This window comes from Salminus brasiliensis, chromosome 15 (assembly GCF_030463535.1).
Source record: "Salminus brasiliensis chromosome 15, fSalBra1.hap2, whole genome shotgun sequence".
NCBI lineage: Eukaryota > Metazoa > Chordata > Actinopteri > Characiformes > Bryconidae > Salminus > Salminus brasiliensis.
In genome coordinates, this window is record NC_132892.1 from 31736367 (window position 1) to 31748931 (window position 12565).

At 38.6% G+C, this 12565-nt stretch overlaps 1 protein-coding gene and 1 long non-coding RNA gene across 6 annotated transcripts in view; both read right to left on the reverse strand.

The window, feature by feature from the left end:
* LOC140536290 (B-cell receptor CD22-like) overlaps positions 1–12565 on the reverse strand; it is a 48740-nt gene that overhangs the window by 26761 nt on the left and 9414 nt on the right. The window contains exons 1-3 of one of the 4 annotated variants that reach the window (XM_072658008.1): positions 8112–8225; positions 6833–6899; positions 6283–6627 (exon numbers count right to left, since the gene is read on the reverse strand). The exons of the other annotated variants lie outside the window; for them this stretch is intronic. Of the exons in view, the coding sequence (XP_072514109.1) occupies positions 6283–6627; positions 6833–6890 (403 nt within the window). The 5' untranslated portion in view covers positions 6891–6899; positions 8112–8225. Of the gene's footprint in view, positions 1–6282; positions 6628–6832; positions 6900–8111; positions 8226–12565 lie in introns of those variants that run through there. 4 annotated transcript variants of the gene reach the window in all.
* On the reverse strand, positions 1410–5273 carry LOC140536294 (uncharacterized). 2 transcript variants are annotated; one of them, XR_011977593.1, is made up of 3 exons: positions 4380–5273; positions 3507–4267; positions 1410–3146 (listed from the first exon to the last, which is right to left on the reverse strand). It is a non-coding gene; the product is annotated as an uncharacterized lncRNA (long non-coding RNA). The 2 variants fall into 2 exon arrangements; XR_011977592.1 differs by having other exon boundaries at positions 3507–5273.

Sequence of the window (12565 nt, forward strand, 5' to 3'; positions counted from 1 at the left end):
TTACCTATTCGAGGAGTCTTATAGTGGTTGAATCCTGATGCTTTAATATGTTCATGGGAACTCGAGTAGCAAAGATTTGAGAATTTTAAGCTACATTGACACTGCAAGGAACCCTGCCAACAACCTCACACACAGCAAATGCCCCAAGGTCCCTACCGTGCCTAATTGATGGACCTCCTCCTTCACTTGCATCGGAATGGCACCTTCATTGCACTTTGGAGCCCACTAAGGTGAACCACCTTCTGTGGTATGGCAACGTCAGCGTTATTAAAGACTAAGGGAAGTAAGCCAGCCAACTACTTAACCTATCCCCAGAGTTTAACAGAATCTGTGAGCTCCTCCCAGTAGGTGGGTGGCTGAGCCAAGCCAAGAATCTTGACTAAAAAGCTGTAGTCCTAATACTAGTTCTATTAGAAGAATTGAAGAATTAGAATTAGAAGAATTAGAAAAATATTTATATGGAAAAATTTAAAACCTTAAAAAAACAATTATTTTAAAGTATTTAGAATAAAATATAAAATATAAATCAGAGTCTGAGTGGAGGGGGTTAAAAATTAAAATGACTCCAGCTATACATATGACTTCAAACAAGATTCATACAGGATGTTAGTGATCAAACAATACAAATAAAATATTAATACATTTCTATATTAATTAATTGTAAGAAATATAGCAATTTTCCAAGTACATAAATAATATGTACAGAGAATAAATAGCTACATAAATAAATACAAAGAATTAAATTCACAGGTTAATGTTAATGGATCCTCAAACCGTGCATTTTTTTCTTTCTTTAAAGCTATGTGGAACCACGCTAGAAATAAATGAATAGGCAAAGACAACGCACCGCTTTTTGTACGTAATGAGAGGGGTCAGAGGACCGGGGCTCGGCGCTTATAGTTGTAAACACTGGTGACTTGCTAAACCAGCACTAACAATTTATACTGGTCTTTTTCTTCTATATATAATAGTGCAGGAACCAGAGTTCAACTTACTAAGTAGCAGAACACTGAGACCAGATAGGAAAGATACAGCAATACAGATGTTCCCACAGTCAGATGTGACATACTTCTGGCTTTGCTGAAAAAGAGTTTGAAATATAAAGCAAGAGCATGAGCAAGAGTCAGCTTTTTGACTAGGGTGCAAGCAGAATGCAGCATTATTGTTTCAGAGATCACATGCAATGCATTGTGATTCGTATCCAGATGCCAAACCTCCAGTAGAAGCATGCATTCTAGCATCAGACTCTAAACTCCAGACTTGTTCCAACGCCCATTCTCAACCCATTGTAATTTTCAGAATTATTGAATTTTTGGGTCACAATGCAGCTTTTCATGTAAATCTAAACATCTAACATTGAATTGGCCAATAAAATAATGCAACATAAGGGTTCCCTTTTTTACATATACTGTTTTGGAGAAAGGTTTTTATTTCAACAGTGCAGATGTGATCATCACTACAGTTAAAAAAGTGCATGGTACAGCGATACAGCATATACATACAAAATATAACTATGCTGCACGCAGGCAGTTCACAGATAACAGGGTTTTTGAAATAAAAAAATTTCCAATGTGGAATTTTCATTTGTACAAGATAAAAAAGAATTCATTATAAAAATAACCCCAACTTTAGAGGGCTTAATCTGCAGCTTTAACAGCTTTTATATTCCCATTTCAGATTGATGCCAGACACTGACCGCGGGACTGATTTGTACTGTGGCCCTACAAAGCAAACAAAAGGCAGAATTCAAAATTAAAATGACCACAAATTCGAGGGTCGCTCATACCGGAACTGAAGTACCATTTTACCTGCGGACAATTCAGCAAAACCATGATCAAGAAGAAAGCCACTGAAGACGAAGAATCTAAAGAAGCGGCAGAGACTATTTTCAGGGAACTAATTCAAGACAAAGGTAAGCTTTCTGTTGTATGCGCTTCGGCTTTTTGCCCTGTTTAGACTTGTTGGCCTGGTTGGTCTGATTGGCTGTACAGCAGCTTTCAATAGCAGGCCGATACATTTCCAGGATGTATGCCACGAACATTTCCGGTGTTAGCGAACCTCAAATGCAGTATGCTTTAAACCCGCTGTGTTCCTAGCTTTGTTTGCTTTGAAAACGTTTTGGTCAGGAAAATACGGACGCTCTGTGAAAAATGCTTTATTAAGGTCTCTGTTGTCAAAATGGGACTTTTGTTTTTGTTTGTTTTTTTGCAACAAAATGAAGATATACCTAGTGATGGTTTTATCCATTTGGTCTCAAAAACTCTGTACTGTTTTGTCATTTGTGATATGCGAGTTTAACGTTTTTGTATGAAGTATGATAGTAATAAGCACAGTACATAAGCTTATGAAACAAACAATAAAATGATAATGTTAAAAATGATGTGTAATGATGCTATTTTATGCAAAGGACTGCTGCCAAAGATTCCAGCACAGAAACAAAACATTGTTTCCATTCCTGATGATCTGTATGTTACATCTTGTAATTCTGACTCCAGGCTTCATTCAGTCCCATTGCCACCCTAGGTGTATAAAATCCAGCCTCTAGCTCTGCAGTCTGCCTCTATTCCACACATCAGTGAAAGAACTGGAGGTTCTGAAGAGCTCACTGAGCTCCAGCGTGGTTCTGTATGTAATAGGAGACACCGCTGCACCAACAACAACAAGTCAGCTGGTGAAATTTAGACCTTCCATCCTAGATCTTCCTCCATCAGCTGTGAGTGGTGTTATTATTGAACAGTGGGAGAGTTTAGGAGGAACAGCTCACAGAGAGCAGCTCAGCCACCGAGTGTCTGAGTGCAGAAAAGTCTCCAACTGACTCAATAACTGCAGCAGAGCTCCAGACATGCTGCTGTTAGAGCTTAGAGTAAAGGGGGGGGGCAGCTCCATATTAATGCCTATGGGTTTAAAATAGGACGTCATAAAAGCTCCTGTAGGTGTCCACATACTTTTGTCCACTATAATGCAAAAAGATATTTGTTTACAAAAACTCCTTTGGATGGAAATGTGATGTGAAATACTACCGTACTAGTCCTATAATTATAATTGGAGTACAGTGAGCTTTCAATGCTGGGCTTCTCCAGATGGTGGCTGCAGTTGAACGTGGTATTTTGTAGAGGTCTAAGAACAGCCAGGAATCCAGGGTACAACTATTAAAGGAGTTTAAAGGAGTGCTTCAGTAAAAATCTAAATTTGGTGTTTAGAATTTCTGCTTCCTTAAATTAAGTCAAAAGTCATCTAAATCCTTGCTGTTAAGAGGGTGAATTAGCCTAATCTGGGACACTTTTGCATTACTAATCTTAAACTGGATTTTTGATTACATGCCATCACAGCTTGCGTTGACCTATAGTTTTATTGACTTCCATTGATTTAAAGAAGCACTGATGTCCCACAATAGGGAAATTCACCCTACATGCTCACACTCTTAACCTAATCAACTCACATCTATGTCGACATTAACAATTCCAGAGGTGACACAGTATGAGCTGTAAAAATGAACAAAACTATACCATGTAGCTAAATGCTGGGGTCAGCCATTTTGGCCCCAGGTGTTGTGTCGACCCCCAACTCCACCACAGAATTTGAAGTTGTGAAAAGTTGCTTGTGGCATTCTGCATTTGTGTGGTGTTCAAAAGAGGCCTGGCTCCTCTATAGTGAAAGTAAAAAAAAACATAAGGCATTACATATGACAAATCAACAGGTTATGGAAGTGGAAAATGGAAGAGATACAAAGTTTTTGCGTGACGACGTGTGTACAACAGGCAAAACAAGAAATCCAAACAAAGAAGACTGCCTACTACAAACTACTATATACTATTCTAGTTCTTTTTTTAAAATATTTAATGCATCATACAATACAACAGACCTGAATTATGTCTTTATGCATCCTAGATGGCACTGTTGGTCTGGCAGTGGTCTGTAATTGGCTTGCCTGTGCAAAGGGTATCCAGCTTTTGATGGAGTCTCTATTGTTTACTTGTAAAAATCTAATTATCAAATGATCAAAATGATCAAATGTCCATACTTACATAGGTTAAGTTTCCTGAGTAACTATATTATAACATGTTACGTATTATTTGTTGCTCTTATTATTATTATCGTTTCTGTACAAGAGCACCATTTTTTTTTTCACCACTATTTATGTGGTGACTCCGTCTTCTGGTGATCCGCCATAACTTACAGCTCTACTTCTGTGCACTACTGTCTCTAGTAAAATAAGTAAGTAAGCTGTTATGTTTTGTGTGATCTTACCTTGAAAAATCCTTTTTTCCTGAAATATATAATTATTATTATTAGTAGTAGTGGTTGCAGTGGTAGAACATTATTATTTGTATTACTAATAACAATTTATCATTTATAAATTTGTAAAAATGTGTGCTTACCACAGAAAAATTGCACATGCACACAAAACTGCTCCAACACTTAGAACTGCTATGATAATGCCATATGGGAACTTGGCTGTGTGCAGATGAATGTAAAAATCAGTTTAAAGATATTTAAAGATGTTTAAAATTATTTTACCATTTACAATTGACCATTAATTTAACTGAACCATTAATTAACTGACCATTAATTAAATGAACCATTACTGTATACAACAAGTTAGTGTTTACTAGAGGCATAACAATGCATTATGATATTGCACATGCATCATTGTGATATCTTATGCAGCTGTATTGTAAAAACACCAAATTTTGAACCCAGTCCCACCAATCAGCAACCCTCTCTGGATCTGTTTGTCCTCCTGCCTCCAGCTCTTGTGTCATTAGTAGATTACGTAACACTAAGGATCCAGTTTTCAGTTTTCTTTATTCAGAATTAGTCCAGATTATTTTAAGAATATTGAATCATGAACCCAATATCATCAATCTAATCAGATTATGGGCTGAGTGTACCATCACACCCCTGTTTGTTACATTAAATACATAAATATATATATGACAATAAACCAGCAGCAGCAGGAGAGCAGAGATACATGCTCTAATGACCAAACTCTTCATGATCACAGGTGGGTTCGAGCAGAGAACACAAAGCCTGCAGCACACAGGACCTCCAGGACTGGGTTAGTGAACACAGTTCTACAGTAAAAGGGGGTTTGTTCTCCCTGTGTAAAAATATCATGAGAGCTCTAGAGAACGTCTGTATGTATTCAGAGCATCTATTGATTTAGTGCTTTATAAAGAAGCAGCGTCAGCTTTGGGTTCAATTAGAGCACAATCAATTCAGCATGAACCCTCAGCTCTGTTTGTTTTCTGAGACTGAATAAATGAATCTGTACTTACGACTGACATTAAGAGTGACCTCAGGAGAGTGAAGCTTCAGATCCTCTACAGCACAGTGATACCTGCCTGCATCCTCCCTGCTGACCGACTGCAGGTGGAGTTGGTCAGTTCTGGAGGATAAAGAAGTTCCATTTCTGTACCAGGTGAATGTTGGTTTGACAGTCAGATTGAGGCTCGGTTTACATGTGAGAGTGACTTCACCTCCCTCTATCACTCTCTCAGGAACCTCCACCTGGAGATCTGGAAGACAAAGAAGAGCAATCCTGAAAATTAGGATGAGGGTGATCTATGATCTCAGTGCTGGATAGTAATCCTAGATCAGCACTTTTACTCTGATATAGAGACACGTTTTTATCAATGAATAAATAATTCTGTACTTACACAAGACATTAAGAGTGACCACAGAAGAGTTAAGCTTCTGATCCTCTACAGCACAGTAATACCTGTCTGTAGCCTCCCTGCTGACCGACTGCAGGTGGAGTTGGTTAGTTCTGGAGGATAAAGGAGCTCCATTTCTGTACCAGGTGAATGTTGGTCTGACAGTCAGAATGCAGGTGGTTTTACATGTGAGAGTGACTTCACCTCCCTCTATCACTCTCTCAGGAACCTCCACCTGGAGATCTGCCGACAAGAGAAACCCAGTTCTACTGCATCATCCTCACAATAGCTGAATGAATGGGTCAGAACTCACTGGTGTCTTAAAGAAGAAATCAAACTTAAAGAAGAATTTAAAGTAAAACCTAAACCTAAACCCTGATCACTCAATTAAAATACTGACCTAGGATCAGATCCAGTCCTGTTTATGAAGATCTCACTCACAGAAACTGATCCTAGATCAGCTCTCTTACTCTGAAATGCTTTGTGGATTCTGGTTCTCCAGTTCTAATCAGTGTTCTTCAGGTGTGGTTTGAAGGACTGATGTGATTATATTACAGAACCGCTGGAGGAATCCTGTTCACCAGTGAATGAAGTACAGTGTCTTATTTCTGCTGATGGAGCTTACCTGTGACTGAAAGATCTACTCCTTCATCTTTACTCTGCCACTTTCCTCCTTCATCTGTTAGATATCTGAAGTAGTATTTGCTCTTGTCCTTTTCTCTCACATCTCTCAGTTTAAAGCTGCAGTCGTCATATTCATCTATGAGGTATTTACCCCTGTCTTTGTACTCTGAATCCTCTAACAGATCAGGAGGTTCTGCATCCACAGAAGAAACTTTGCTCCATAAAGCTTTTTTAAATTTCTGACCCAGTGGATGTTTGTAAGTGCAGACCATGTTCACTGCAGACCCCTTTAGAGCACAGATAGATGTAGGCTTGTATGTCACACTCCAATCCTGAGCAACAGCTCCTGCAACACAGAATCCAGAAGTGTGTAAATGTAATATTTGAGCTGAGCTAAAATCCACAGCTCTTGCAGTAGGATGGAGAAGAACTCTTAACCATGAACACACACTCACAAACACACACACCCCAAAACCAATCATGATATGTATGTATGTATGATGAGTATCATATATAAGAACCAGTTTAGAGAAGGTACACCTCTGACTGACCTGAGATGAAGATCATAAACAGCAGAGGAACAGTCTGAGACATCCTGAGTAACAGCATCACTTTAACCTATACAAAAGATGATCATAGATGAGAAAATACTGTTTACAGAATGTGTACAGATGATGTTCTAAGGGTTCTCAGTATCTCCAATTCTGCTAAACCCACTTTTAATAGTAAAGACAAAGTTCTCCGAGTTCATATGTGCTGTTATTCTGTATCTGAGACTTCTTAAACACGTTAGTCTTCCAGTCTCAAGTTCACTGGACAGTGTTTAGCTTCATCTGCAGAGGGTGGGAGAAGCCTAGTGGGTTAAACTTGAACCCCTTTGGTAAACACGCAGACACTTCCTAAAGTACTGCAGTAGTTTGGGGAGGGCTGGGGAGACAACGGTCCGGCAGAAGCGTTTTGATTGGCTGCCTGGATCTACAGCCCCACCAAATTCTTTTGTGATTGGCTAACCCACAGCGCTCAAGCGTACCTTCGACACTAAATACTTTATATTAATCTTATTAACATTTAATCGAAACTCAAGCAAATATGGACTGGGTAGATGCGATATCCCAACGATACTAGACTACTTCAACTCTCATCAGCTCATCAGGGAAAAATGACCATTGCTCATGGTCAGGAAACGCGCACAATTCTTCCTCAAAGCAAACAAGAAAGCAGCCCTATGACCTTACATAAACAGCCCGCAGAACTGCCGAAAACAGCTCTCTGACTTTGGAAGTTTCTCAATAAGTTAAAAATGGAGGAATCTCGAGGATCTGCAGAACAGTATTGTTCCTATTCCGTCATATAATCCGGTCCACACCCAGCCAGACAGGAACCCTGATGCCTTTGCTGGGGAGTGTTATTTACTTTAGGGTAGACCTTACATGTCTGTGAGGGCAGTTGACCCCTTATTTCCAAAACAGCAACTTCACAAAAGGTAAAAAAATAAAGATAAAGGTAATTTTGAAACATTGTGATTGGTCTGTTAATCGTGAAATTCTGACTTAGTATAACAAATACTAAAAAAAAAAAAAGTATATATATATATATATATATATATATATATATATATATATATATATATAACAACTGTCAGATTCCCAATATGTCAAAAAGTGTTTTTGTTTGTTTGTTTGTTTGTTTGTTTTGTTTTCAGTGACGAAAAGCATGACTTCCTAATCTTGGCAAACCATCACTCATAATGCGATAAGAGTGCATTTGACTACCAGAGTCTCACAAAGAGCACCAGAACACCAGCATGAGGCATGAAGAGCAGGTTCCTACCTTCAGATCCTAGATCCTTCATCTCCTGAAGCCCGAGAACAATCGCAGAGAAGCAGGATGAGCTCTTACTGTTTTAAGGGTCAAACCGAAAGTACACTGAAAGTACTGAAAGTGGTGTTATTGGAACACGCACCTCCCTGCCGCCCTTCCTGCCCACACCACGTGGGCCCAAAGCCCAATCAGATACTAAAGTTTGGTTTAAGTTAGCCAACAGGACAAACAGGAGTTAACTGTTCATCATTTTCACTCTCCACTCTCTCTCTAGTTGTGTTGCACCCTTATGATGTCTGGTTAATATTATAAATGTTGTAATTATACATTGTATTATTGTTATAGTTACAGTTGTGTGATGTTATGTGTTAAGAATGACTTTTATTCCTAATAAATCGACACTGACAGTAAAATCAGTAAAATACTAGTGGAACTCTGGATGCCTGGATAGTTGTATGAACTTACAATGGTGTTTATAGTTAGTTTGGGTGATAATTCATGTAGTGTTATTATAAATAAATAAATAAGTAAACAAATAAAAGCAAATACATGCAAATAAATTCATGTATTTGCTGTATTTGGAATCAAGACACATATACACTCACACACCCAGGAATCAAAAGATTCATTTTTACTTTCAGTCTTTATCTTTACTTTCAGTATTTATCAAAGCCTAGGATATCCACACACAGAAGACTATATAGAGAATACTGTAAATCACTGCTGTCCAATGAAGAACATGCATCTCCATTTTTGCTCATTTTTAGTTTTCTGGTTATGGTTTAAACTCTGTAGCAGCTTCTGTACATTGTCTACATAATTATGGATGAATGGACCAATAGAAATGCTCTAACTTCTTATTTTACATTGACTCCCATTCAAATATTCACATTTTCCTGTAAAGTTGCCATTTTGGAGATACATGTTTTCCACTGGACAGCGACGATATGCAGAAATTTACTAAACATAATAAATAATGTGCTGCTACTTATTGTTTCCATACTATGAAATTTGAATAAATTGCACATCTGCAACATTAGACAGGAGTCAACATTACTACTGTAGCGCAAAGACTGCAGGAATGCACATTGAGAGTATGTGAGTCTTCCTCAGGAATCATGACTGGTAAACATCCTGTAAGGCTGGGATGTGGTGTGGTTTTGAGAGTTTTTTACAGACATTGGGACACTGGGAGCTCGGCTGTTCTCGCATGTTCTCACCATTTCTAAGGCCTTGTGGTCACAGAACCAGGAATATTTATGTGACTAATGTCCTGAAACCTGTGCTAAAGTCTTTCTCATTTCTTCACCCTTCAAACCACATGTTGGTGGGAATTTAAAATCTATGAGCTGCAGTACAACATGATGGACATCTAACTCTAACTGACTATCTAAAGTGACTGACATCATCGTTCAGGGTTGTGGTGCATCCAGAGCCAACCTAAATCATTTGGTGCAAGGCAGGAACATCTCCTGGACAGGTTGGAAGTCCATCGCAGAGTTTCACACACAACTGTTCACTCCCACCTAGAGGCACTTCACCACAGTCAGTTTTCTACCATGTGTGTTTTGTGGGAGATTGGAGGAAACTCATTCAGAGAACCTGGGGTAACTCTGAAGCTGTCCTGTTGAGGCAGGGAGCCCTGAAAGTGTCCTGTGGTAGCTGGCACCACAACGTTAGCAGCAGATCTTTATAACCACCCCCGTTTCTCCCACGGTTATAACTTACAACTCAGCCAGTTTGCATTGCTTTGCATGTAGTAACCAATTAGAAATCCGTTGGTTGTAGTTTTTTGGGCTGTACTGTGGACTGTACTTACAGGAGCTCCATTTCCATTAACTTTACGTTATCATACTACAATAGGCCACAAAACAAATTATGAGCTGGACATAACAGGGTTCAGATGAACTCTAAAAAGCAGTTACAGTTCATGAGCAGCTCACGGAAACTGAGACGAAGTCATTTCCTGTGCTTAGAAGAATCAGTTAAAATATAAAAGAGAAGGAAGAAGAAGGGGGTGGTGTGGTGTTGCACTACAGCTTTTTCTCTCTCAAGCTGGTTTGTAGTTCTTTCTATTCTGATTGGTCTCTGTGGTGATGATGTCAGGGCTGGTTTATCATCTGTTGGTTCATGCTGCCATCTAGAGGAATGTAGGTGTAATTCTGTAGAAACTTGCTCTGATTTCAGTTATTGATTACTAACTGAATCCATTACTGACAGATGTACACACACTGCTTGTTTAGTCTCTGTAGAGAACTACTGCCAATAGAATAGGCTCTCTGGAGCAGATCAACATCAACATAAACCTATTGGCACCATGCCTAATACCAGGTATTGAGCTGTGGAGCAGTGGAACAGTGTTCTCTGAACTGACGGTCCTCCACTGAGTACTTCTGGGATGAGCTGGAGAGTTGAGGATAAAACAAGTTGATGATGATCCAATATCCTGACATCACTAACACTCTTGTTGCAGTCAAATCCTCACAGCAATGCTCTGCTCCAAAATCTAGTAGAAAGTTTTCTTCCCTGGACAGTAGAGACAGTTACTCCAACAAAAGCAGGATAAACACTTTTTAATAGCAATGCATAAGTAATACAATTTTTTAAATACAATGCATAAGCAGATGTCCCAATACTTTTGTCTATAAAGTGTATCTGTTCAGCTAATTTTTTAAATCTCTAATCTCACAAATTATTAATTCATTCATTTCAACTCTGACTATGACATTCATGTAAACCACAGTGGCCACCACACAGCACAGTCAAATCCAAAATTCTCCAAATTGTGTACCATTTGAGGTGTGTATCAGTGATAAACGTCACCATTAATACTGTAAAAAGAAAAAGAAAGTGTCCCCCCAGTACTAGAGGACACCTGAACAGCCACGTTTCAGTTGAAATAGAAGAACTTTGGTCTTAGGGGGTTTCTCCTCCAATATGCAGAAAATATGCAAATACAGTTTAGACCAGTTATTCTATTCTATGTTGTTCTGATATCTTGTGCTAAAACCAGTGTCGACCGGGGGAGGATTGGTTCCCCTTTTGAGTCTTATTTCCTCTCAGGGCTTCTTCATCCTGATCTGAGGGGGGTTTTCCTTGCCATTTACTTGCTTTTACTTTCTGATTTGTGATAACATCTATAGTAAAAAGAAATCTGCATAAATAAATGTGAAAGAATTTGGAAGTTTTAACTTTTGAGTTTTATCTTCTACAAGTGTGAGTGCAGTCGTACAGGTGTGCAATCTGTCATCTCTGACCAAATATCACCAAAAAACAGCCAGCGGACACTCCAACACCTGCATACAGACCAATACTCTTGACCCCTGTGTGCAGATAACAGACAAACTCAGTTAGAAATTATGCTAATTTTTATCTATATTAATAAGAAATATTAAGCTTAATGTATCTTTTCCCACCATTAACACCTTCTAGAGTGACAGGCACTGCAGCTGCTGTCTGAGAGCCGTATGTATTCTGAGCTACACAGTAGGATCCACTCTGTACAGCACTGTAACACTGATAATTTTATTATTATGTATGCTTTTAAGCTCGCCGGCTCGCGGGATCCCCTAAGACAGAGGGCGGTTAGCTCTCTGGAGATAATGGTCTATGTGATCTTATGGGATCGGCACCTCGTCCAGTTTGGATCCAGAGTTAAAAACGGTAAGTGAATTGTAGCTGAACAGGAGCAAGAGTGTTACTGTTATCTTAACTAATGTGAAACAACCTACTTCACCGGCGCCATCATGAATTTCTGTATGGACAAAAGTATTGGGACGCCTGCTCATCCCCTGTCTTCTGAAATCAAGGGTATTTAAAATAGTTTATCCTGCTTGTGTAGAGTAACTGTTCATGGAAGAAGGCTTTCTACTAGATTTTGGAGGAACATTGTTGTGAGGATTTGATTGCATTCAGTGTATTCAGAGAGTCACTGAATGAGGTCAGGATGTTGAATGATCACCACTCATCATCCCCAACACAGAAATTGTGTTGCTGTAACAGGTAATTCATGTGTAACCAAATACAGCTTTTTTATTATTATGTATGCTTTAATTAAGGCATTTAATCAAGACATATTAATCAAGTGTGTTGTGTGTATACTAAAATCAAGGAAACAGGTGAAATAAATGCATTTATTTATTCTTGTTAAAGTTCACAGTGGAGCATACAAATATTGTAGCTATAATATAAGCGAAATGACCTGGAAGAACTCATCACATTCATTTATATAAAAAAAATGTCTTCTCATGTACAGTTTTAGAGATATGAGGTTTTGTGTCAACTGTGAAATATGTAAGAAATTAAAGCTACAACTGTAATGTTACTCATGCATCACTACAATGATTGACATTTTACTGAGACCGCATATGGAATTTCTAACAAATGTATTTATATCTAAGACATTACCGCTAATTAAATATGCCCGTGATTATTGTTGGATGCTACATGAGTGTGGGGCTAGT